Source organism: Choloepus didactylus, chromosome 2 (genome assembly GCF_015220235.1).
Source record: "Choloepus didactylus isolate mChoDid1 chromosome 2, mChoDid1.pri, whole genome shotgun sequence".
In the NCBI taxonomy this organism is placed as follows: Eukaryota; Metazoa; Chordata; class Mammalia; order Pilosa; family Megalonychidae; genus Choloepus; species Choloepus didactylus.
This window is the reverse complement of record NC_051308.1, coordinates 43,741,191-43,767,368: the sequence shown is the minus strand read 5'-3', so window position 1 is coordinate 43,767,368 and position 26,178 is coordinate 43,741,191. Positions and strand designations below refer to the sequence as shown.

Genomic DNA, 26,178 nt, shown 5'->3' with positions numbered 1-26,178 from the left:
AGTAAGTGATTTTTAAAAGGGAAAAAGGCACATTAGTCTACTTCTTAAAAAGAAAAAAAACATTTTTTAAAAGTGAAAAGAAAAAGTAGAAGTATTTCTTCAGGAGAAAGCTCAGAATTTTAAAAGGGATAAGGAAATGTTTTCCAAAGCTATATTCTCTTTATCCTACCATGGCAATAGTACCTTCCCATATGAACAAATTAATTTAACTAAAGCTCACGGTGGTACAGATATGCAAAGGCTTCTGAGTTTATTAGAATCAGCAAAGCTCTGAATTGAGTGTGGTAAAAACAAAGGGTTTTTGCAAGGGTTAAAAAAAAAAAAAACTCCTGAGAAAATTCTGAATTTGCCCAAATCTATAAAAATATCACAGGAAATTAATTGTAACCTTTTCTTTTTGAAAATGTACCTGGAATATGCTTCGCCCATCCAATGATAACCACCAACTCTCGGTCAGCCAGATCACACAGTGTAGTGAGGGCTTTGATGTCACTGTCGGGGACAGTAGGGTCAGGCATGGCGTAGATTTTCTCCGGTTCAGCCACCAACAAATGTGAGACTATCTTGTTATCTGTAGGATCAGACCAGAGCACTACAAGATCACTAGTAGTATCATCCTTTCTTTACAAACTCTACATAAAGTCTTCTGTTTTGAAGAATAACTTAAAATAGTCTACAAGAAACCCCAAATATCCCATTTCTGGCTCATCACATGAATAGTAAACAGAGTTCAGTAGAACCCAAAGCAAGAAATAAACCATTGCCATGATAATAGAAATGTATTCATTTTCTTCTTCTTTGCTCTACCTGCCTTCGCTGGAATGAATAGTCTGTCCTGTAATGAAAATTTTTATGGTAAACAGATAAGAGAAGTTAGATGTTTTCTGGGTTTGTTCTTTTTCTTAAGGAGAGTTTGGGGAATCAAATTAAATTGTATACAACAGCTTGAAAATAAAAACCCAAAAGAAAACCACTGAAATACAGTCCTTAATGTGGGAGGCAAAGAACTACTAATGCCGACAGCCATCACGGGCATGAAAGTCATTAATTGTCTTAATTCCTTGAAAGAACAAAGGTTAGAGCCCTTCTGCCTGGGTGAACTATAAACTATATAACTCTATCTCTGTGGGATGCATTAAATAGAAATTTCCTTCCTTTCTCCCCCCTCCCCCATATCCGGCTAGCCTTCCAAATATAGGCAATATCAGTTTCCAGAAAAATACTCCAATTTAAACATTAGAATACTTTCTCTTCTGAGGGTCTAATTCTTTCATCCTCTATTTTCATCTATTGTCTTTAGTTCATTCTCTGGTTCAGATTTATCTGCCTGGAATTTGTGACATATGTTTAAAAAATCCTTCATAAAATAAACACTAGAGACAAATGGAAAGCATCACATCAAATGTGTTTTATTGCTCAGGGGCATGTGAGAGTTTATTGAAGGCGTTGTAAAGCGTTGCTAACGGAATGATTCTTCTTGTTGGCCCTATTGTCAATTTCTATGCACAGCTTTAGATTTTAAACTTTTTTTCTAAATGAGACTATATGAATGGGTAGGAATAAACCAAAATATTTAAATATTCTATCTACTATTACCCTACAAAACTAGGATAATAAGTGAGATCTTTGTGAATAAAGCAAACGTTACTACAATGTTTATGAGACCATTCACCTTCTACTATAAGTTTTTAACTTTTTTAACCCAAACTGAAAAGACTTCATATAATTTATAATTGAAAACAGAGTTCTTTTCATTTCCTTTCGTGAAATAATGAGCAAACTTATCCAAGCCATAATTAGTTCTCTTTCTTAAGAGACGATATTTTAAAATGTATTAATATGGCTGTCATGAGTTATATTTATTGCAAATAATCAAAAGATACCCAGTCATTGACAGTAATATTCATTTGTTGTCAGACTGGATTTTCAGACTTGGAAATAAAATACTCCCAAATATTACATTTTTCTAGAAATAATTTAAAAGATTATTATTTTTTTTTAATGCAGGATCTGAAAGAATGGCACTTGTTTCCTGTATATGCTACGGAAACACCACCTTGTGTTTTTAGTTACTCTTGGAAAAGTTTCAACTTTCATTGCTCTGACAATGCAACAAAAACCTGTCAGCAACACTAGAGTCTAAGGATCAGAAGAAAACACAATAATAAAGGGCACGGAATCTTGGTTCTGATTCTTTTAATACAGGAAAAAAGCAACCTATTTTACTCAAGTCAATGGATACTTGACTTGAGGACTCAGAGAAATTTGGCTGAAGCTTAGAAATCCTCAACATTCAGAAATAGAATAGCCAGGAGCACTGTTTCTATGTAAATCTTACTTAATGTTTCCCTAATTAGAATCAATAGAACCCAATTTCCATCCTTGGGCCTTTGTAGTACACAATCAGTCAAGGTCCAGAAATTTCCCCAGCCACTTTCTCAGCAAAGCCCATGCGCAGTCTCTTGACACTTATCTGACAGGATCTGAAAATTAAGTTTTATAAATGTTTGTTACAAAAACACACTAATTGGATGGACTAAGGAAAATTAACACAGAGGCCTTTAGATAATGAGTAATGATTTATTAGGAGTCCTCTTTATCTTAGAAAAATGGAGCTCACTGAAGTTGCTGTAATCTTCTTAAAGGCACTTGACAAGCCACTTTCCAATTTCTCAGGTTTATGCTGAAAACCACAGAAGTTCTTCTATCATGTGGACTTACACGTGGACTGGTGCTCATTATTCTTTCAAAAGAGGAAATTATCAATGGTTTCAGTCAATATCCTTATATGATAAATGAGAAATGGGCAGTCTGTGCATTACCGGATCTGGGAAAACTAAACCTCGAATGAAATTAAGCATTAGTGTTTACTGCATTTTATTGTATTATCAGAAAGTTTTTAATTATAATTTGCAAAATCTATTTAATGCAGTCCTAAATTGTATTTGCAGAATGCCAAACAGCTTATGTAGGCTGAGGAGAAGATGCCAGATTGGACAATTGAAGTTATAATCAACATAATGTTTTTTGGAAAGGCAAAAGGAAACTATGCCATATGTTCACTTAAGCTTTAATTTTATGTAAAACTGGTTGTTTTTCCTTTGACATAGCTAAAATGTCCTTTCATTTACAGTTCAGGGTCTGCTTTATTTGTTTAATAGATCCCCATATGCTCACATGTATGATGCACAGCAATGACCCCTCCTGGAGAATCTGATTTAGAAGCAGACACTTTTTCTCTTCCTTTGAAAGCAGATACATAAAAAATTACACGTGCCTTTTCTAGAATTACTAGAGATGCAACTTCCTCTGATGAGTGCTGGGTTGTATCTTCTTAGACAAAGACAGTTATATTTGAGAATCTTTTCTAAGAAAGCGCTTTTAAGTGCCGAGTATGAGCTCTAGGTATAAACCTAAAATGCTACTCTGTTGCACTGCAGCTATTGACTGATTTTTCAGAAAATGGGATACATTTACTGCCTCAATCTCTATTCCAGCTCTTTTTCGTTAATGACAAAGAGAACAGGCCTTACGTTTTATCAGTATATCAGTCATCCTTTCAAATTGCAACCTGGCATCATAAAACCATGAGCTCTTTAAAAACAATTCGTAATGCTCATAACGACATCTGAGATGGAACCCCCAACCTATGTTTATTAGTAGGGCCCATTCCTCTTTTAATCTATTCCTAGCTAGTGGGTTAACCTTCTATAGCTCCAAATTAATGAGGCCCCTAATGTATTTTCATTGGGAGGTTGAACAGTCAAACTCATTTAGGTAGTGAAAACTACAAAAATCACTTTCTTGTGAAATCTGAAACTAACAGCTCCAATGAACTAATGATCTTACTATGATCCATTTTGTGTACCTCTGAAAATAAAGATAACCAGTAAATGTAGAATTCATACTATATGAGCTATGCATTAATATGCTTATGCTTTCACAAAATGACTAGGTGAAAAAAGGTAGGGGGAGAAAACCACAGAAAATTAAAAAAAAAAAAAAAGATAATCAGGTGCGTTACTACCCTCCTTATAGGCTATTGGGAATAGAGCCACAGCCTCCCAACAAAGAGAAGTCGCCTTGGGGTCAGTAGGGATGGGAATGCCAAAGCTGGGGTACATGGAGCCAACTGCAGGAATTCATGTGCTGGGAAGCCAGACACATCTGCTGTACTTACATGGCTTTTTGGCTGGCTGAACCAGCTGAGGGTTCAGGTATGGGCTGTTCTCCGCATCTATTCTGCGCTTGTACTTCTGTCGACCTCCACGTACTCTGTCAAGACGCACCCCTGAGGATAAAGACAGGCAGGGGATAATTGTTTTGGTAGCTGTCTTTGAGAACAATCATACACACAGACAGTGTCACCCAGGGACTCTGCAGAGACAGATAATAGAAAGTACTAGAAGGATGTTAAAAAGCAATGGCTAATCTCGACAGGTGAACTCGCTGCCCTCCCGCCTACGTGGGACCCGACTCCCAGGGGTGTAAATCTCCCTGGCAATGCAGAGTATGACTCCCAGGGATGAATGTGGACCCGGCATCATGGGACTGAGAGTATCTTCTTGACCAAAAGGGGGATGCAAAATGAGATGAAATAGTTTCAGTGGCCGAGAGATTCCAAATGGAGTCGAGAGGTCACTCTGGTGGACATTCTTATGCACTATATAGATAACACCTCTTAGGCTTTAATGTATTGGAATAGCTAGAAGTAAATACCTGAAACTACCAAACTCCAACCCAGCAGTCTGGACTCCTGAAGACAATTATATAATAATGTAGGTTACAAGGGGTGACAGTGTGATTGTGGAGACCTTGTGGATCACACCCCCTTTATCTAGTGTATGGATGAGTGGAGGAATGGGGATAAAAACTAAAGGACAAATGGGGTGGGATGGGGGGATGATTTGGGTGTTTTTTTTCACTTTTATTTTTTATTCTTGTTCTGGTTCTTTCTGATGTAAGGAAAATGTTCAGAGACAGATTGTGGTGATGAACACATAACTATGTTATCATACTGTGGACAGTGGATTATATATCATGGATGATTGTATGGTGTGTGAATGTATTTCAATAAAACTGAATTTAATAAAAAAAAAAAAAAAGCAATGGCTAAATCAAAATTGTGAGTAGTTGGAAACCAAGTCTGTCAGAGGATAACAGAACTGGAAGACATTTTATGCAAAGTCACCAAAAATCGTCATTTGCACGTATCAAAGAACTACACATCTTTGGTATGCACGCATAAATTCCATGTGAATTAATACAGAGAAATTGTTATTTAGTGCTAGTGTAGTTTCTCAAATTAAAGACACTGGCATTTTGTATTCTCTTCATCAGTCAGCTTTGAAAGCTCAAGGCATAGGGCCGAGCTGACCAGTAGATGAAGAGCTATCCATTTCTTCCCTGGTCCAGCAGGGACTCAATATAGAACTGTGGAATCAAACTGAATAGAGAGGCACCTACTTGTTGGGGTGGGGGTGGGGGGCACTGGAATTACACTACAAGCTGCAACCCTGTGAGGTGAAGACAGTGTTCCATATTAAAAAGCCAGTATGTTTCAGAAGGGGAATATTATTTACATTTTGCCATGTTTTTTCACACTGTCAAATGGGAGAAAATGGAAAGTTTTGTGCTTTATAAGAGATAGAAAACAGAGGTGCTGAAGAAAAAACACAGAAGGGTGGTAATGCCAGAGGAGGGGCATTTTAATAGGAGAGGGCTGAAGGGCAGAACTGGACAGTAGGTAAAACTAGACGGAATGGGTACATCTTTTTCCTAAATAGCGATGGGTTGGGCCAAGATTCAAGGAGGTCTTAATGGCAGCTGATGTAGAAGATTAAGGTAAAATGCAAAAGAGAAGTAAGAGATGAAAGGTAAGAAATGTTTCATTTATTTGAGGGAGGAGCAGGGAAAAGCTTGTTAACTAATCTGGTTTACAGTCTTTAATTTTAAAGTTTAGGGCAGGGTCATATAAATCTTTGCCAAATAAAGGAAAGATTATTTGAGGATAGGGGTAAGGAGAGACTCTTTCTGTGACAGCAGGTTGTACTTTAATTGAGATAATAGTGAAATAGTATCCATTAATAAATTCAACTAAGTAATGCATTGTACTATTTTGGCATTTCACAAACTGCTTAGAAAAGGAATTCGGTTAACATCATCATCATCATTATTATTATTTTACTGAAGGCCTCTCAGAGCCATTAATATGCAGATAGTTCTGTAAGACTCAGGGAAGGAGGTATAGCATATGCAATATTTCGTAAACCAATTTAACCAAGGACCCTGCTTTTTTGGAATACTTATTAATATTGCAAGAAATGTGTGAGTTGTGGGTTAAATGAGTTATGTTACACAATTTGCATACACATATATTTACATGTATCTCAAAGGTGAAAAAAATATATAAATATATACTCAAAGGTATAGTTGAAGGTGAATATATACATATATTCAAAGGTTAAGAATTAGAATTATTGTTGATTCATGCGATAAAGGAAAATACATCTTTTCATGATATCCTAATATGTACTACCTTAAGAGTTGATTATTTTTAGAGGAACACATTAATGTAAACTTGGTTCTAGATATGTTTAAATAAGGCTTGAACTGTCACATTGAAACATCAGAGTAAAGTTTAAGTGAAATCAGGAGACAACTTCAAGAGCAATTAATTAGCTTTGGACAAACAAATATCTAAAAAACCAAAGAAGTCAGCTGCAGTGTTTAAGTATTCACTGAAGAAGTCAAGCGTATGAATCAGAAGGAAGCGTATTTCCTTACTATCGCTTTCCCAGAACTTCGAGCACATGGTAGCTTTCCTCTCCTTTGTTCATTTAATTTCTATTGTTCTAATTTATTGTCCTTATATTTACTTTACTAAAGTTAACACCGTCCACTTCTTTCCACTGTTTTTCTGTGTTTTACCTTTTTAAAAACGTTTTATCTTTTTAACATTTTTCGTCTCTTACCATTCAAAAACGTTCTCCGTTATTTTTCCAGTTTATAAAAGGTATGTACATTTTACCTGGTTTCATTATACAAGTTTTTAAAATACAAACCATATTAGAAAATTAAAAGCATATGATGCTAGCTGTATTGCAACATGTATGCCATCCAATCCAATCCAGTTAAGAACATCGTATCTGATACATTATTAGAAGTATGGAGGGGAGGCAGGGAGGGACATAGGGAGAGGAAACAAAGATGAATGAAAGCTGAAGAGAGAGGTAACACTTTGGACAGCTCTAAATTGCTAGAATCAAAAGAACTTATACTACAAATCCTGACTGTTGTAAATAGATTTCTAAATTTGTTTTTTGATGCTTGTCAGAGAATACAGTCACTGTTGGCACTATGCCCTCATGTCCTCTAATATTGAACCACACACATGTCCCCCAAGAGAGAAGTTCCCCTAGAAGTTGGTGAGTTTCTTTCAACAATTTCTGTCATGAAGACCTATGAAAGAGGACCACAGCTGAATGGCTTGGCACAAGGTCCTGGCTAGGAACAATTTTGACACACTCACATCAACTGGCCAAGTCTATGGAAAAAGTGCAACCCTGGTATGCTAATTATTACACATCATGAAGAAAAAATACCATTGGTTGACAGAAAGAAATTGTATTACGTGGTTTTTTTTTGTTTTTTGTTTTTTTTGTATTTGTAGAAACACAACCTTTAAATATTGGCAAATAATTTCCATTACTATGCAAGTTTCCATTTCAACTTTGAAAACTTACAGAAATATTCACATTACTTTCTCCAAATCTAAGGAGATATCTCTTTAGTGCTCTTTCTCTCCCCACACCCCATCAATTCCTCTGTGTAGGAATATATGAAACCCTATGTATCCATCCATGCATGCATCCATCACCTTATCTCCAGTCCTCATCCTATCTATCCTCCTATCATCAATCTCTTCTACACAGTATTATACAGAGGCCATTAAGGTGAAAAACAAATTAAAACACCAATACACAATTGCTAAATGAAAGTCACAAATGGGGATAGAACTAGAGGAAACCAAACATAAGTTTATGAAAACTACTTCTCATCATTTTAAGAAACGTAGATGGAAAACAAACTGCAAAATTAGGGTCTTATACTTCTTCCTGTTAGGAAGCAAATATAGAGAAAAAAGGTATACTGCAAGAGCAGACATTTAATCATAAAGTAATGATAATGAAGTTTAAATTAAAACACTACAAGTCAAACACAATGTACTTGTATTTGTTGCACTTGTGTGTATTGTACTTGCTTGGATGCAGATGTGAGCAATGATTTTTCATTAAGAGGAATAAGGTCAAATAACACATTAAGTTAAAAAATAAACATACACTGTACCCATAAAAATTTTGAAAATGGATTGCAGAGAATAAAAGTTACCAAATAAAAAAATATTTTTTGTGTCATTGTAATACAGCTAACTTATACACTGGATTATCTGGTCTAAAATTTTTAGAGCTGCTATAACAAAAATGAAGGATAACTGAGCTTGGGCAAGATTGCGGCATAGAAAGGAGTGGAAGCTAAGTAGTCCCCCTGGAACAACTACAAAAAACAAGAAACAACTAGTAAATAATCCAGAATAACTGTGGGGGGACAAACAAGACCATCCACTCATCATACACCAACCTGAATTGGGAGGAATGCCCAAGATCACAGCATAAAATCTGTGAGTAAAACCTGCGGATCCAAGTCATGAGACCCCCCTCCCCCATAGCCTGAGCTGCAAAGCCTAGTGGTGCCAGAGAGAAGCTCTCTCCCAGCAAGTGAATATAGCTCAGCTGAGCTCCAACTGGGGTTTTAAGTAGTGAGCGTGAACTGCTCACTACAGGTATGAATCCCCAAAAAACAGACAGAGGCTTTGGGTGACGACTGACCTTGGAGAGCTGGAGGGTCACCCTGGACTAGGTCTGAAGGGGACTATCTGTTTCTTTTTCAGCTCAGTGGAGAAAGCCCGAGTCATTTTCAGTTTCCAGGGCTGTGACTCAGAGAACTTTGGAGATAGCACAAGCAGAGACAGAGACCACTGAAATGCTAATGAACTCCCCCTAGGGGGTCTATTTTCTCTAGGAGGAAAGGGGTGGGGCCCTTTCCATTCAGAACCAGAACCCAGAGCCTGGGGGAACATGGCCATACCTCCTCACACCAGTCAAGAATTATAGGCTAACAGGTATCACCTGCTGGGCAGAAAAGCACAGTGACCTGAGGCATCAAAGGGTGGAGCAATTTTCTAAGACACACCCTCAGGGAAACCAGATACTGAATATTCTTCCCTCTGGGACCTGAGCCTGTTCTGGTCTGGGAAAACCTGATTTGGATAACCAAGGAAACCATGCCTAGACAACAGAAAATTACAACCTACACTAAGAAAAACAAAGTTATGGCCCACTCAAAGGAACAAATGTACACTGCAACTGAGATACAGGAATTCAAACAACTAATGCTAAATCAATTCAAAAAGTTTAGAGAAGATATTGCAAAAGAGATAGAAGCTGTAAAGAAAACACTGGGCATACATAAGGCAGAAATCAAAAGTTCAAAAAAAAAACAACTAGTAGAATCTATGGAAATGAAAGGCAACAAACACAAGAGATGAAAGACACAATGGAAACATACAACAGCAGATCTCAAGAGGCAGAAAACACTCAGGAACTGGAGAACAAAATACCCAAAGCCTACATGCAAATGAGCAGATGGAGAAAAGAATGAAAAAATATGAGCAACATCTCTGGGAACTTAAGGATGAAACAAAGTACAATAATGTACGTATCATTGGTGTCCCAGAAGGAGAAGAGAAGGGAAAGGGGGCAGAAGCAATAATAGAGAGAATTAATGATGAAAATTTCCATCTCTTATGAAAGACATAAAATTACAGATCCAAGAAGTGCAAAATACCCAAAGCCTACATGCAAATGAGCAGATGGAGAAAAGAATGAAAAAATATGAGCAACATCTCCGGGAACTTAAGGATGAAACAAAGTACAATAATGTATGTATCATTGGTGTCCCAGAAGGAGAAGAGAAGGGAAAGGGGGCAGAAGCAATAATAGAGAGAATAATTAATGAAAATTTCTCATCTCTTATGAAAGACATAAAATTACATGTCCAAGAAGTGCAGCGTACTCCAAACAGAAGAGAACTGAATAGGCCTACGCCAAGACAGTTAATAATCAGATTATCAAATGTCAAAGACAAAGAGAGAATCCTGAAAGCAGCAAGAGAAAAGCGATCCATTACATACAAAGGAAGCTTGATGAGACTATGTGCAGATCTCTCAGGAGAAACCATGGAGGCAAGAAGGAAGTGGTGTGATATATTTAAGATACTGAAAGAGAAAAACCGCCAACCAAGAATCCTATATCCAGCAAAGCTGTCCTTCAAATATGAGGGAGAGCTCAAAATATTTTCTGACAAACAGACAATGAGAGACTTTGTGAACAAGACACCTGCCCTACAGGAAATACTAAAGGGAGCACTACAGAGTGATAGAAGACAGGAGTGCATGGTTTGGAATGCAATTTTGGGAGATGGTAACACAACAATGTAAGTACACTGAACAAATATAACTATGAATACAGTTGAGAGAGGAAGGTTGGGAGCATGTGAGACACCAGAAGAAAGGAGGAAGATAAAGACTGGGACTGTGTAACTTGGTGAAATCTAGAGTGTTCAACAATTGTGATAAAATGTACAAATATGTTCTTTTACGAGGGAGGACCAAGTAAATGTCAACCTTGCAAGGTGTTAAAATGGGGAGGCATTGGGGGAGGGATGCAATCAACATGAACTAGAGACTGTAACTAATAGAATTATTGTATTATGCTTCCTTTAATGTAACAAAGGTGATATACCAAGGTGAATGCAGATAAGAGGTGGGGATAGGGGAGGCATGTTAGACACTTGACATTGGTGGTATTGTCTGATTCTTTACTTTGATTTAAGATTATTTTTCCTTTTGCTGCTTCCTAGCTGTCATTTTTTTTCCTCTTTCTTTTGCCTCTCTACCTTCTTTGACTCTCCCTCCTGCCTTGTGGAAGAAATGTAGATGCTCTTAGATAGATAGTGGTGAAGGTGGTGAACACATAAATATATGACCATACAGAGAACCATCGATTATTTACTTAGGATAGAATGTATGGTGAGTAAACAAAACCATATTAAAAAAAAATGGGTTGATGATAAAACCTCGAGGGCAATATACTGAGTAAAATAAGCCAGACACATAAGGACAATTATTGCAGGGTCTCACTGATAGGAACTAATTATAATATGTAAACTCATAGACATGAAATATAAGGTACCAAGATATAGGACGAGGCTTAAGAATGGGGAGCAGTTGCTTAGTATAAGCAGAATGTTCAACTAGGATGAACTTAAATGTTTGGAAATGGACAGGGGTGTTGGTAGCAACATGTAAGAATAACTAACAGCGCCGAATGGTGTGTGAATGAGGTGGAAAGGGGAAGCTCAGAGTCATATATGTCACCAGAAGGAAAGTTGGAGGTCAAAAGATGGGAATATATAAAACTGAATCCTATGGTGGGCAATGTCCATGATCAACTGTACAAATACTAGAAATCGCTTCTATGAACCAGAACAAATGTATGACAATACAATTAGAAGTTAATAATAGAGGGGCATATAGGGAAGAAATATATACCTATTGTAAACTATATACTACAGTTAGTAGTATTTCAACATTTTTTCATAAACAGTAACAAACGTACTATATCAATACTAGGAGTCAACAATTGAGGGGGGTTGATTACGGATAGGGGAGGTTTAGAGTTTCCTTTTCTTTTTTTTTCTTTTTTCTTCCTTCACTTTATTTCTTGTCTGGAGTAATGAAAAGTTTCTAAAAATTGAACAAAATTAAGTGTGATGGATGCCACAGCTGTATGAGGGTACCCAGGGGCAAGTGATTGTACACTTTGGATCTTTGGATAATTTTATGGTATCTGAACAATCTCAATAAAAATTAAAAAAAAAGAAAAAAAAAAAAACCAAAAAACTAGAGGAGTGAACATTAGAATGTTAACCGTGAGAAAAAAAAAATGAAGGATAACTAATCACTGACTTATAAATACCCATGAACTTAGTCCAGTATCTGTAGGAATGACTTATTGAAAAAAAAATTCTTAAGTTTCCCCTTTTAATGTTCCAACTGGAATATTAAAATAACCTATTTTAATATAATATGAAGAATGTCAAGAAATAAAGTATAGTTCGCAGGTCAGAATGGTTGATTTCTTCTGGCTCCGTCATTAACTAGCACTGTAAACTTTGATGAATCCCTTGCTCTATTTGTTTTTTCTAAATATAAAATGGGTATAAAGGTACAGTCTTCCTTATGTTTTTGCTGTAATGATCCAATAAGAATATGTCCTGGATGTTGTACCAATGAGTTATTAAAATAATTTAAAAGCCTTAAAATACCAAGTAAAAATAAGGTGGTTGTCATCATAACTTTATTTTATTGAGATATCGCTATATTACTTTACTGAAATATATTTTCCATTGTGATCACTTACTGAAGATCTACCCCAGAGTGTCTGACAATCTACCTCATCTAAATTCTGTAGGTAAAAACATTTGTGGAATAATGGAATGGTAAAATAATCCAAAGGATACAAGCCAAATAATGATACTTTTTGATGTCTATGTGATTTATAAAAATACCTGGAAGCCCATTTCTAGTTCCTGCTCATCCTTGTCAGTAATAATATCATTTTGATTTATGATTATTTTAGAAGAGATAAAGAAACTAACCCAAATTCTGTCAAGAAGAAAGAAGTTTTCCCTTAGTTTAGCTGTAAGTACACAATACAAAGTAGGGAACTATAATACTCCAATTAATCTGATAAATTTAAAAGATTCAAACTAACTACCAGAATAAACAAAAACAAAACAAAACCAACAATATTTATGATCAGGCACTGGGAAATCTAGATTTGCCATATGTAAACATCAACCTAACCCAAATATTTTCACTTAATCTGACAAAGTCTATGTCTTTACACCATTATAATCTTAAACACAAACCATTTTTGTTTGGACTTTACTTGTGAATCAGTTTTTGCAAAGTTTAAAAATAAGATTTCTCCCTGGAAATTAGAAACCCACAGTGTTTAATGTCTGACAGGATTTGAAGTTAATTAAGGCTACTGGATTTGCTATCATGTGGAGAATGCTATTATCTTTTTTTTTTTTTTTAATAAAAGATTTTAATAGTTGGCATTACCTACTTAATAGATTGTTTTGCATGCTTATTATTTCCAACTATTTCAAGTGCCTACATTGCCTCAGGGGAATTACAAATCTTATACATTGTCAGAATTTACAAAATTGGGAAAGCAAAGAGTAGGGGCACAGAGGAAAAAATTACGCTGTGAGGCAAATAAACACCAATAGAAGTAAAACAGTTCAGCAACAAGGTCTCCTTAGGTCAGCTAATTTTAAGTCTACATTTTACACTCAAATGCAAACTTTTATAATATTATATAGTCTGAAGTCAAAGTATTTTCACATTTTTAATAACACAAAGTCAGAGGCATTTCACAATATAATAAAAGATCCCCCCTTCAGAGAATTATGCAAGGATACCTAGCCTACTTTCCTAAATTTAAATAGAAGACATTCATAATGTTCCCAAAGAAAGGTATGCTATAATATTAATTATATAGACCTCTGTAATATTTTTAAAAAGATGCAAATAGTGACATTGAAGTAATCATATTGAAAAAGACAGTTAATGAATATCAAATAAATAGTTGTGTTACATAAATTATTATCAAACATGGCTTGTAATTGAATTTGGAAGCAAAATGGAAAAATAATACTTCTGAAAGAGTGAGGTAAAGAGGATGAGAACTTCCTTCCATACCATAAGTCTTCTTGATATCACAGCTCCCTTTGCTGTTTAAGGAAACCTTGTTCCTTCTCTATAGGAAGAAAAGTCCTAGTAGTGCCCTGACTTCTGAGATCTCTGTGAGGGAACCCTCATAGAGAGAAGCTGAAGAAAAGCCTTTTGAGGGGGTGCAGGAATAAAGGCAGAAGCAGATTAGCAGTGTCAGAGACAACAGCGGAAATTTTAGAGGCAGCTCTGATGGGGATCTCCTTCAGGACAATATCCAGACAAAGTATAATGGTTTAACCTAGAAAAGTTGTGCATATTTACAGGCTTCTCAGTTAAGAAGATGGGTGAAAATTATTTGGATATTCACACATATTCTCCAGGGACACCGTACCTGTATTCAATTTTTGAGACTTATATAAGACAGTGAAACAAACCAACCCCTTGACATTCCCTAATTACTATTGCCCATTCACAAAATAGACTGTGTATTGTAAATTATGACCTCATTCATGACTTAGTCCCTTTCTACCTGTTTTGACAGTCTTTGACTCCTCATAACTGCATCTCCCTTCCAAGCAATGTTTTCATTGTTAAATGAATGAATCAATCTCTGCATGAAGTGTCTCGGAATAATCCAAAATGGTGGCCAGTAACTAGTAGCCTTTGGTTATTGAGAAGTTATTACAGGCCAGGCAATAGTGTGATTTTACCCTACATATATAAAACTCATTTAATCCTTATAGCAACCTATGGGGCAGGTGCTAGTGCTATTATTTTACAGATGAAAAAATGAACTCAGGGGAGGCAGAAGCAGAAGGAGTTGTAGAGAGTGACTGCAGAACCCACATTCTTAAATACTATGTTTCACATGGCTTCTCCACTATCAAATTCTATTTTTGGAAAAAGGCATTTGATACATACCTCAAAAGCTGATGAAACCTGATTATTGACGTAATAACAACACTCACAATGAGATATGGAGTGCTTAAAAGAAATAGGCAGAATGATGAACCAGCAGGAGGAAAAAATGAAGACTTTTACTCAATTCAAAGGCTAATAATTTTGTATCTATGACTCCCATAAGGTGACCTCACCTAGAAAAGGGTGATAGTTGTGAGACTGACAAAATCAAAAGTGATAAAAAGATTCAGTTACTACCTGTTTTCCACTGAGGTAGGGACCCAGAGATGTTCCTTTTCTTGTCCCTGGTTCCTTTTACAAGTCACCGTGAATTAGAGAAGGACTGTTTTTGCCAGTTCCATGGGAGCAGGGCAACACCCCCCGTGAATTTTACAGTTCAGAAGGGGGAGCCAGGCAGGAAACTTTCCCATTAGATTGCCCCTGGCCAACAGTTTACTTCACTTATTCTGGAATATCATGACAGCAATTCAGGAACTTTGGAAACTGCTTGGATGCATGTGGAAACACTATAACGTCTGCTGAAAAAAAAAAAAAAGAAAAAAGAAAAATCACACTGGGAGAGAAAATGCATATCCATTAGGCGTTTTTTTTTTTTTTTTTAAACAGAGTCCTCAGCACTAAAAGAGATAAAAAGCCATGACTCACATTAAAGCTTCCTTGCTCTACAGATGAATTAACAATTAGCAAGGGGAAAGTCTTTCGTTTTGGTCTCCTCCTGATAGCTATCTGGACTATTAAACATGTGAGGCTTGCATAAGAAATTACAAAGGCCTCCCTCCGTTTAGCATTCAAGTTGCATCCAAAATACATTTGTGGATGTCGTGCATAGGACACAGCCAAAGAAGTTCCTTATTCTCCTTCTACACCTCCCACCCCTCCCCCTTTTTTTCAAAGATGTGATTGACAACTCTTAGCTAGTTCAGAAGCACATGTGCTAAATTTACATCTGGATTGGAGCCGAAATCAAAATGATAGAAATTGGAAATAACCAAAAGCAAAATATTTAGCAAGGAATTCTTGTTCCACCAGATGTAAGTTGCTTCATCTGAAGCATGGAGTCCCTAATCCTATGAACATAAAAGTACAAATTAGGTTCATCTTGCAACAGGTGACAAGTTTTAATTGAATGTCCTTCTGTCTGCATTCTGACAAAAAGGTGAATGAAAATAAATGAGTCTGGCAAGACAGCCCTGAGCCTTACAATACCCAATATCTCATTATTTTTAAACAGCTATCTAAAAACTGGATGCTGACAAGCCTTGAACCTTTATTTCTGCTCAAGACGAGGTGGCTGTGAAGGGGGAAAAAAAGAAAGAGGGACATCCAGAACATTATATTAAACATGCAATACCTACCATTATCACTTTCTCAATGTAATTAAAGGAAATCTCCTATTCAAAAGGCACTATTTCTTACTTTGCTTGATGCCAGAGAGAGAGGGAGAGAGAGAAAAAGCTTGGCCTGCATTTTCTAAACATAGGGACCACCTTTAAAGTAAAAAAAGAAAATCTTCCCTTTCTTTCTTTATGCTTGTTAAAAATTTCATAAACTATTGAAGGAGATTTTGCTGTGGTTTATGCCTATCTAACTATATTTGTCTTGTTGATATTTAATACTGCTGACTCTTTCCTTTATCCTTTTCTAAATTGCCTTCTCATGGGAATAAAGTTATGAATTAGTGGGCAAAGACATGAAATGCAGTTGTACATCAACATCAAGAAATGTGTCTCTACTAATTCACAATTAAATGTGACACTGGCAAAAATAAGTTTAACACAATAGTAACAGCAATGTGCAGCACCCCATGGGTTGCTGTGTAAACAGAAGCACAAATATTATTTATGCAAAATTCAACACCCTGTAAAAATGAATTAAATATGAAATCAAACAGGCTGTTTTCAAGTTGCTGGTTTGAGAGCCACAGTCAATTTGTTTCATTTAACAGAGAGGAGTATATTTGAGTTTAATAACAAAAAAAGCAGACGGATTTCAAGGAGAATACAGGTCAAAAAAAAAAAAAAAAAATCTGGAAGTCATTTTGCTTCAGCATATGAGAATCTAGATCACACAATGCAACCAGGAAGAGTTTATGATGTTCAAAAGAGAAGCTTGTGGTGACTCTGGTGGGAGAAAAGTTTAAGTTCTGGTCAATTTATTAGTAACCCACCAAAGATCATAAAAATGTTTAGTAGATTCATGCAGAAATTCTGAGAGCTCATGAAAAAATACCTAAGAGAAACATGAGGTTCATTAATAGTTCTCTGGTGATAATTATGATTTGGCAAAGGTGAGATTCAAAATTAAGTAAATCAGTAAAAAGGACACAATATACATTTCCAGGTTATGTGTAATGAGAATTATACCTAACACATAAAATACATAGGGAAAAATCAGTTCGATAGAGAGTAAATGTTAATATAATATTAATAGATACATTCCCAAATCTCATACAAATGAGAGATATTCTTGTGACACTGTCACACTTATTTCTTATGACACTTATTTCTTGTGATACTGGTAGCAATAAATTTAACACAGTAATAATAGTAATAACAATGTACAGCACCCCATGGGATTCTGCATAAACAGACACTCAAATATTATTTATGCAAAATTCAATATCATGTAAAAATGAATTAAATATGAAACCAAACAAGCTGGTTTTCAAGTGGCTGGTTTGAGAGCCACAGTCAATTTGCTTCATGCAATGAAGAAGAGTGTAGTGGAGTCTATAACGGCTCTACCTGAAATCTTCAGTGGACAAAACAAGAAATAATGAAGGAAAAGGAACTAAAGGGATACTCTAAAATGGATTGAATGAGGGTCTGATATGAAATAAAGACAATGTAATGGTGTCTTTCCCCTTTTCAACCAACTCTATATACTATCATCAACTCCATCCATTTGACAAATGTGCTGTTAAATAGTTGTGAGGATAGTTAATGGAGAAAAAGAAAAGAAAAACAGAAGAGAGTATTAGAGAAAGATAGACACTTTGTAGAAATTCTGAAGTGGAGAAGACAAGCACAGAAGAATCAAAATACATTCCCAATTGCCTTGAGCCCTGAGATATCCCAATAGCGCACAGCCGAAGTGGACATATTTTCAAGCCAATTAGCATACAGTTTTCCTTCCCCAAAGTCAACAAATTACATTGTTGAGGAATTTAAGACCTCGTGAGAACATGAGGGTGGTGGTGATAATAAAGCAAACACTTATACATAAATTATATTAGCCACCCTAACAAAATAAAGACAAATACTAAAAGACTACCAATGACAGACACAATAAATAGATAATGCTTCCTATATAATTAATTTCAATTTACTATCCTTTGATCTCTTAAATATTTTCAGAATCTCCCTTCTACTTGGTTTCAGCCAGATCACATCAAATTCAATTTACTTTGCTGCAAACCGTGTGCATATGAAAAGGCATTACTCTCTACATCTGGTTTTCAAGCCAAATGTTTAGTGGTATCTTTATTTTACTACTCTGAAAACTAGGTCTTAATAAAGAGCTACTTCAGATTCCTGCTTAGTTGATATACAATGTTAAAGATTTGGGGGACAGTTACACATAAGTAAATTCAAAAAAAAAATTTTTACATCAAGGTAACTAATAATGGGGGTAGTGTGTACTCCGAGAGCCAATCAGAAGACTGCTATTCAAAGTGTTGTGGCTATAAAATAGTCTAGAGAGTATATTTTATTTTTAAAATTAGGATGAGTGATAAGTGTGTGAAAGAATATAGAAAACACTAATGGTATTTCCAATTGCCAAATCTACAGGATCTGGGCTGAGAAAAGTCTGTAATTCTATCAGGTCATGAAGTCCCTGGCAAGTTTCACTGTTTATAGCTGTTAACATTGGGGTTGGTTGGGAGGGTAACTGCTGGCATGTTCAAAATTGTCTAAAATGCTAGGAGGAATCTAATCTAATTGTCTAAAATGCTAGGAGGAATCTAATTCCCAACGCATGCCAAAAAAGATAAATACACTTCCCCAGTCATGTAGAAGAAGGCAACATTTCCAAAAAAATCTAGCAGTTTTCCTAATTGCATTCTTAGTTCTACCTGTCAATTGGCTCTCTCTCTCTCTCTCTCTCTCTCTCTCTCTCTCTTTCTCCATATATATATTTATTTATTTGGGGGGGGCTCTCAATATATTTTGAAACAGAGACAGAGAGTTTGGCCTTAACTCATACTTTAAGATATTTTATTTATTATGTATACTCAGCCTAATTCCACAAAAAATTGAGGGTTGAGGGCATGGTGAGAAATGCCCATTTGAAACATTAATTGATATAGCCTCAAAGGATCAAAATAGTTCCAAATTATTTTGGTGTATGTTTTAGTTGTATATTACTTGTCACTGCACATGCAGTATATAGCACATGCCTGCCACATAGTAGGCACACAAAAATACTAAGAGAATAAATAAATAAATTTACAACATGCTTTGTAGTCATTTACTAATCAGGTTTTTTGTTTGTTTTTCTTTTGGTACTCCTAAATATGAAATCATAGGGCTCTCTACTTGGGAAATTTGACAAATGAAGAAAGCCATTCTTTCTGAGACATTTTTATTGCTCTCCAGCCTGGAAGCAGATGAATGAGTTTGATCACGTGTTAAGCTCTCTTCCAGTTCTAAGATTCTATGAATGAAATGGAGTACTTAAAAAGATGGAATTGACCCACAGATTCAGAGTCCAACAACTGCCTTGGCAGCTGGAAACATCAACAGAGTTCGTATCTCAAATCAGGGAATACTGGAGCCAAATGGATAGCTTTAATGAGCCAGAAGAGCAGAAAGCTTTCTGGCACAGGTCTTAGTGTTCCCATCACACTGACCTTGGCCAAATGCATTTCCTTCCGTTCTTGATGATTATAAAGCAAATAAAGTGCCCGTGTTTGAAAAATAGTTCTAGGTTATTACTGAATTAGGAGAAGATCAATGCCTGTTGCACATTCCTCTGGAGACTGAAGTATAAAAATCATACATGGCTTCAGATTCGCTGGCATCTTCTGGACATAAAACTGGATTAAGTTAAGGAGAGGAGATCATGACCTAACAATGAATATATTGGAAGCAACTAATGAGTACTTGATGGCTATTCAGTTATTTAACTGAATTTCATTTAGAGTTTTAGAAATAAAAAGTATTTGGCTAAATATGAACCAATTGCAGTAAATATATCACAATGGTGAATGTCTAGTCAATCTATATGCACTCATGCAAATATATACTTGCACATATATATATACACAAACACAAAACCACAAAATTTTAAATAGTTAAGACATTATTTAATTTCCTTATTTTCCTCAGCACCAATCAGATATCACCTATTGGGAATGGAGTAGGGCATACCTGAAGGTGAGTCCAGTGTTTTCAGAGTTTCTATTTCCAACAGAAGCCAGTAATCTGGGTCTTTATTTAAAATCTTCTGATGTTTAAATGTTCACACAATTTTTTTAGCTAATTATGTGGCCTTCTGACTGTGAGTTCATATTGCCTTTGGTCTAACTTTTACACAAGGGCCAGCTGTTGGAGGCTCTAATAGGAGCCAAGTTTGACAATCAGTTTGATAAAGTGATCATATTATAAGTCAGTAACTATTTAGAAATCATCCCTTTATTTTATTTAGGCCCTTAATATAGAACTTAAATTACCTAACTGCTTAAGTCACTCTATAGGCTATACCTTGAAATTCAAATTTTAAAATTCTACTTAGTCGTAATTCAGGTAGACTAATAATGTATAAAATCTAAGGGTTTTACAAACTAGAGTAAAAACTTAATCATCCATGCCCAGACATAGTATTTGTCAATTAAGAATGCTGACGTGTTTTGGTCTAAATCAGCCCTCTTAAAGAATCTCTTGCTGAATACAGGTCTCCACTGGTATTGCAGTAAAGGGCAGCAAAGACTTTCTTTGAATCCTTCTATTCTATTTACTAAATGTTTTCACTTTTTGAAGGAACATCTTTCTGCCCAGTGAAATGTGTTGAAACCTAAAAGTCAATTCTTAAAACCCAACTGGTATGTCTTTATTGTCACTAAGACTGTACCTAATTAATCATCATTGGGAATCAGCTGTGTTGGCCTCTTTCTCCCTCAACTTCTTGCATTAAAAGGTAAAGAGGATGGAGAACATCTTCTTGACCAAAAGGGGGATGTGAAAGGAAATGAAATAAGTTTCAGTGGCTGAAAGATTCCAAAAGTAGCCAAGAGGTCACTCTGGTGGGCACTCATATGCATAATATAGATAACACTTTTTAGGTTAAAATTAATTGGAATAACTAGCAGTAAATGCCTGAAACTATCAAACTACAACCCAGAACCCATGAATCTTGAAGACAATTGTATAAAAATGTAGCTTATGAGGGCTGACAATGTCATTGGGAAAGCCATGTGGATCACACTCCCCTTTGTCCAGTGTATGGATGGATGAGTAGAACAATGAGGGCAAAAAACAAAAACAAAAAACAAACAAAAAAAGGCACCCAGTGTTCTTTTTTACTTTAATTGTTTTTTTTCACTTTAATTTTTATTCTTATTATTTTTGTGTGTGTGGTAATGAAAATGTTCAAAATTTAATTTTGGTGATGTACACACAACTATATGGTGGTGCTGTGAACAATTGACTGTACGCTTTATATGACTGTATGGTATGTGAATACATCTCAATAAAATTGAATTATTAAAAAAGAAAGAGGTAAAGAGGAGAGGAGAAAGAAGGTGGCAGCATAGAGATAAGTGGAAGTTAGTCCCCCTGGAACAACTAATAAACAACCAGGAACAACTAGTAAATAACCTAGAATAACTACTGGGGGACAAACATGACTGTCTGCACATCATACACCAACCTGGATTGAGAGGAATGCCAGAGATCACAGCATAAAATCTGGAAGTAAAAACTGCAGACCCGAGCAGAGAGCTGCTCCCCCATGGCAGCCCGAACTGCAAAATCTTGCTGTGACAGAGAGCAGCACTCTCTGAACAAGCGAATATACCTCAGTCCAGCTCCAACTGGGGTTTTGATTAACAAACGTGGACTGCTCAATACAAGCTACAAATCCCCAACAAGCAGACAGAGGCTTTTAGTGATGACTGACCTTAAAGAGCTGGCAGATTTCTCTGTGCTGGGAGGGGGAGCTGGGAGGGGGAGCCCAGAGGACTGGGTGCTATCTCTGGCCAGTGGGTGAACCTGGGGAGACTGTGGAATGCCCCTGAAGGGGGTTATTCCCTTTTTCTCTCTCTCACCCTGGACAACTCAGTGGAGAAAGCCACTGCCATTTTCAATTTGCAGCTCTCTGACCCAGACAAGGGTGGAGATAGCAGAGTTAGAGAGACAAAGAGCCTATTTAAATGCAAACAAAATCTTCTTAAGGGGTCTATCTTCCCTAAGAGGAAGGGGATGGTGCTCAGCTCTACCACTGACCTCCCATTCAGAACCAGATTCCAGAGCCTGGGGGAAAACAGCCAAAACAGAAACTAAGGACTAAGGGGGCCACACCTCCTTACACCAGTCAGGAGCTACAGGCTGACAGGCGCCACCTGCCGGGCAGGTTAGGAAAAACAAAGCAGCTAGAGACCTCAGAGGGCGTGTCAATCTTCTAACACACATCGTCAGGGAGACCTGATACTGAATATTGCCCCTCTGAGATCTAAGCCCATTCTGATCTGTGAAAACTTGATTGGGGTAACCAAGGAAACCAGATGCCTAGGCAACAGAAAATACAACCTACACTAAGAAAAATGAAGTTATGGCCCAGTCAAAGGAACAAACTTACACTTCAGCTGAGATACAGGAATTGAAACAACTAATGCTAAATCAATTCAAAAGGTTTAGGGAAGATATGGCAAAAGAGATGAAGTGTATAATGAAAACACTGGGCGAATATAAGGTAGAAATTTAAAGTTTGAAAAAAACAACCAGCAGAATCTACGGAAATGAAAGGCACAACACAAGAGATGAAAGATACAATGGAGACATACAACAGCAGATCTCAAGAGGCAGAAGAAAACACTCAGGAACTGGAAAACAAGATACCTGAAAGCCTACACACAAAAGAACAGATAGAGAAAAGAATGGAAAAATATGAGCAATGTCTCAGGGAATTGAATGACAACATGAAAATCCTGAATGTGTGTGTCATGGGTGTTCCAGAAGGAAAAGGGAAAAGGGGCAGAAGCAATAATGGAGGAGATAATCAATGAAAATTTCCCATCTCTTATGAAAGACATAAAATTACAGATCCAAGAAGCACAGCATACCCCAAACAGAATAGATCTGAATAGGCCTATGCCAAGACACTTAATAATCAGATTATCAAACATCAAAGACAAAGAGAGAATCCTGAAAGCAGCAAGAGAAAAGCGATACATCATATACAAAGGAAACTTGATAAGACTACGTGCAGATTTCTCAGTAGAAACCATGGAGTCAAGAAGGAAGTGGTGTCATATATTTAAGATACTGAAAGAGAAAATCACCAACCAAGAATCCTATATCTGGCAAAACTGTCCTTCAGTTATGAGGGAGAGTTTAAAATATTCTCTGACAAACAGACAATGACAGAGTTTGTGAACAAGATACCTGCCCTACAGGAAATACTAAAGGGAGCACTACAGATAGAAAGGAAAAGATAGAAGTGAGAGGTTTGGAACACAATCTTGGGTGATGGTAGCACAGTAATGTAAGTACACTGAACAAAGATGTCTGTGAGTATGGTTGAAAGAGGAAGAATAGGAACATGTGGAACATCAGAAGGAAAGAGGAAAGATGAAGACTGGGACTGTATAACTCAGTGAAAGCTAGGGTGCTCAACAATTGTGATAAAATGTACAAATATGTTTTCACATGAGGGAGAACAAATGAATGTCAACCTCGCAAGGCATTAAAAACAGGGTGGTAGTGGGGGAAAAATACAATCAATGCAAGCTAGAGACTATAATTAACAGAAACATTGTATTATGCTTCCTTTAATTAACAAAGCCAATATACCAAAGCTAAATGCATGTAGGAGGGGGACATAAGGGAGGGGTATGGGACTCTTGGCATTAGTGATGTTGTCTGACTCTTTATTCTACTTTAGTTTAATGCTATCTTTCCTTTTGTTGCTTCCTAACTGTCATGTTTTTTTTTTTCTCTCTCTCTTTTTTCTTTTTCTTTTGTCTCTCTACCTTCTTTGATCTTCCTCCTTTGTGGAAAAAATGGAGATGTCCTTTTATAGATAGTGGTGATGGTGTTGAATACGTAAATATGTGACTATACAGGGAACCATCAATTGTTTACTTAGGATGGAATGTATGGGGTGTGAACAAAATTGTCTTAAAATGGGTTGATGAAGAATCCTTGAGGACACTATATTGAGTGAAATAAGGCATACACATAAGGACAAATATTGCAGGGTCTCACTGATATGAACTAATTATAATGTGTAAACTCATAGACATGAAATAAAAGTTACCAGGACATAGAATGAGGCTAAAGAATGGGAGTGGTTGTTTATTATGAGGAGAATGTTCAACTAGTTGAACTTAAGTGTTTGAAAATGGACAGACGTGACGGTAGCACTTTGTGAGAATAACTAATAGTACTGAATGGTGTGTGAATGTGGTGGAAAGGGGAAGCTCAGAGTCACGTATGTCACCAGATGGAAAGTTGGAGGTTAAAAGATGGGAATGTATAAAACAGTGAATCCTGTGGTGGGCAATGTCCATGATGAACTGTACAAATACTAGAAAACTCTTTTATAAACTAGAACAAATGCATGACACTATAACTAGAAGTTAATAATAGAGGAACATGTAGGGAGAAAACTATATCTATTGCAAACTATATACTACAGTTAGTAGTAGTTTAACATTCTTTCAATAACAGTAACAAATGCAGTACACCAATACTATGAGTCAATAATGGAGGTGGGGGGATGGTTAGGGGTATGGGAGGATTTAAGTTTCGTTTTTTTTTTTTTTTTTTTTATTTTTTTATTTTCTAGAGTAATGAAAATGTTCTAAAAATTCAAAAAAAATTAACTGTGGTGATGGATATACAGCTGTATGATGGTATCCTGGGCAACTGAGTGTACACTTGGATCTTTGGATACAACTGTATAGAATGTAACAATCTCAATAAAAAATTAATTAATTAATTAAAAATACCAATTAAAAAAAGGAAAAGAAGGTCTTTAAAGTGACCAAAGATGGAGCGTGCAGGGGTGTTGGGCTTTCCCACTTCGATGATGGCTGATGTGCTCACAGACATAGGGGACTGCTGGTTTGATGGGCTGAGCCCTCTGCTACGGGACTTGTCCTTGGGAAGACTGTTGCTGCAAAGGAGAGGCTAGACCTCCCTGTAATTGTGCTTAAGAGCCTCCTCCTGAATGCCTTTTTGTTGCTCAGATGCGGCCCTCTCTCTCTAGCTAAGCCAACTTGGCAGGTGAAATCACTGCCCTCCCCACTATGTGGGATCTGACAACCAGGGGAGTGAATCTCCCTGGCAACGTGGACTATGACTCCTGGAGAGGAATCTAGACCCAGCATCGTGGGATAGAGAACATCTTCTTGACCAAAAGGGGGATGTGAAAGGAAACAAAATAAGCTTCAGTGGCAGAGACATTCCAAAAGGAGCCGAGAGGTCACTCTGGTGGGCACTCTTACGCGCAATATAGACAACCCTTTTTAGGTTCTAATGAATTGGAATAGCTAGCAGTAAATGCCTGAAACTATCAAACTACAACCCAGAACCTGTGAATCTTGAAGACGATTATACAAAAACGTAGCTTATTAGGGGTGATAATGTGATTGGGAAAGCCATATGGACCACACTCCCCTTTGTCTAGCTTATGGATGGATGAGTAAAAAAATGGGGGAAGAAAAAAATAATAATAATGAGTCAAATTATGGAGTCCAAATTAAAGACCAAGGAAATAAAATGTATATAGCATTGATTAAAAAATAAATAAAAAATAAAGTGACCAAAGAATAACAAGACGCTGAATGCTTTTGGAAGTGTTCTGGGAGAAATTAGGTTTTAACAGTGCTTGCTTTGGGACTAATGGATCCCAGAGTACAAAGAACCACAGTAGAAAGCTAGAGTAGAAAACCAGGGGGAAAAAATGGCCAAGACAGTGTCTTGAAAACACTATTGTGAGAAATGGGAAAAAGGGAAGGAAATTAATTCGGAAAAAAAAAAACAAAAACAAAAACAAAAAAACTCCTGAATATTAAAAAAAATATATGTTTTTAAGTTTAAAAAAATTCTTCTATTAATATTTTTTAGGACTATGCAGCACATTACAAAGAACTTTCCATATGGCAAATAGCACATTACATATGGTGAAAAAGTATGAACACACTGGACAGTAGGCAATACGTCCTG

The 26,178-nt window shown here is 36.5% G+C and overlaps 1 protein-coding gene across 12 annotated transcripts in view; it reads right to left on the bottom strand.

Moving 5' to 3' along the window:
- Positions 1 to 26,178, bottom strand: part of ESRRG (estrogen related receptor gamma) — a 654,513-nt gene that overhangs the window by 60,697 nt on the left and 567,638 nt on the right. For 11 of the 12 annotated variants that reach the window (XM_037823731.1, XM_037823739.1, XM_037823738.1 and 8 more), the window contains 2 exons: positions 4,181 to 4,291; positions 410 to 592 (listed from right to left, as the gene is read on the bottom strand). In XM_037823731.1, the coding sequence (XP_037679659.1) occupies positions 410 to 592; positions 4,181 to 4,291 (294 nt within the window). The remainder of the gene's footprint in view (positions 1 to 409; positions 593 to 4,180; positions 4,292 to 26,178) is intronic. The other variant, XM_037823725.1, reaches the window with a different exon arrangement.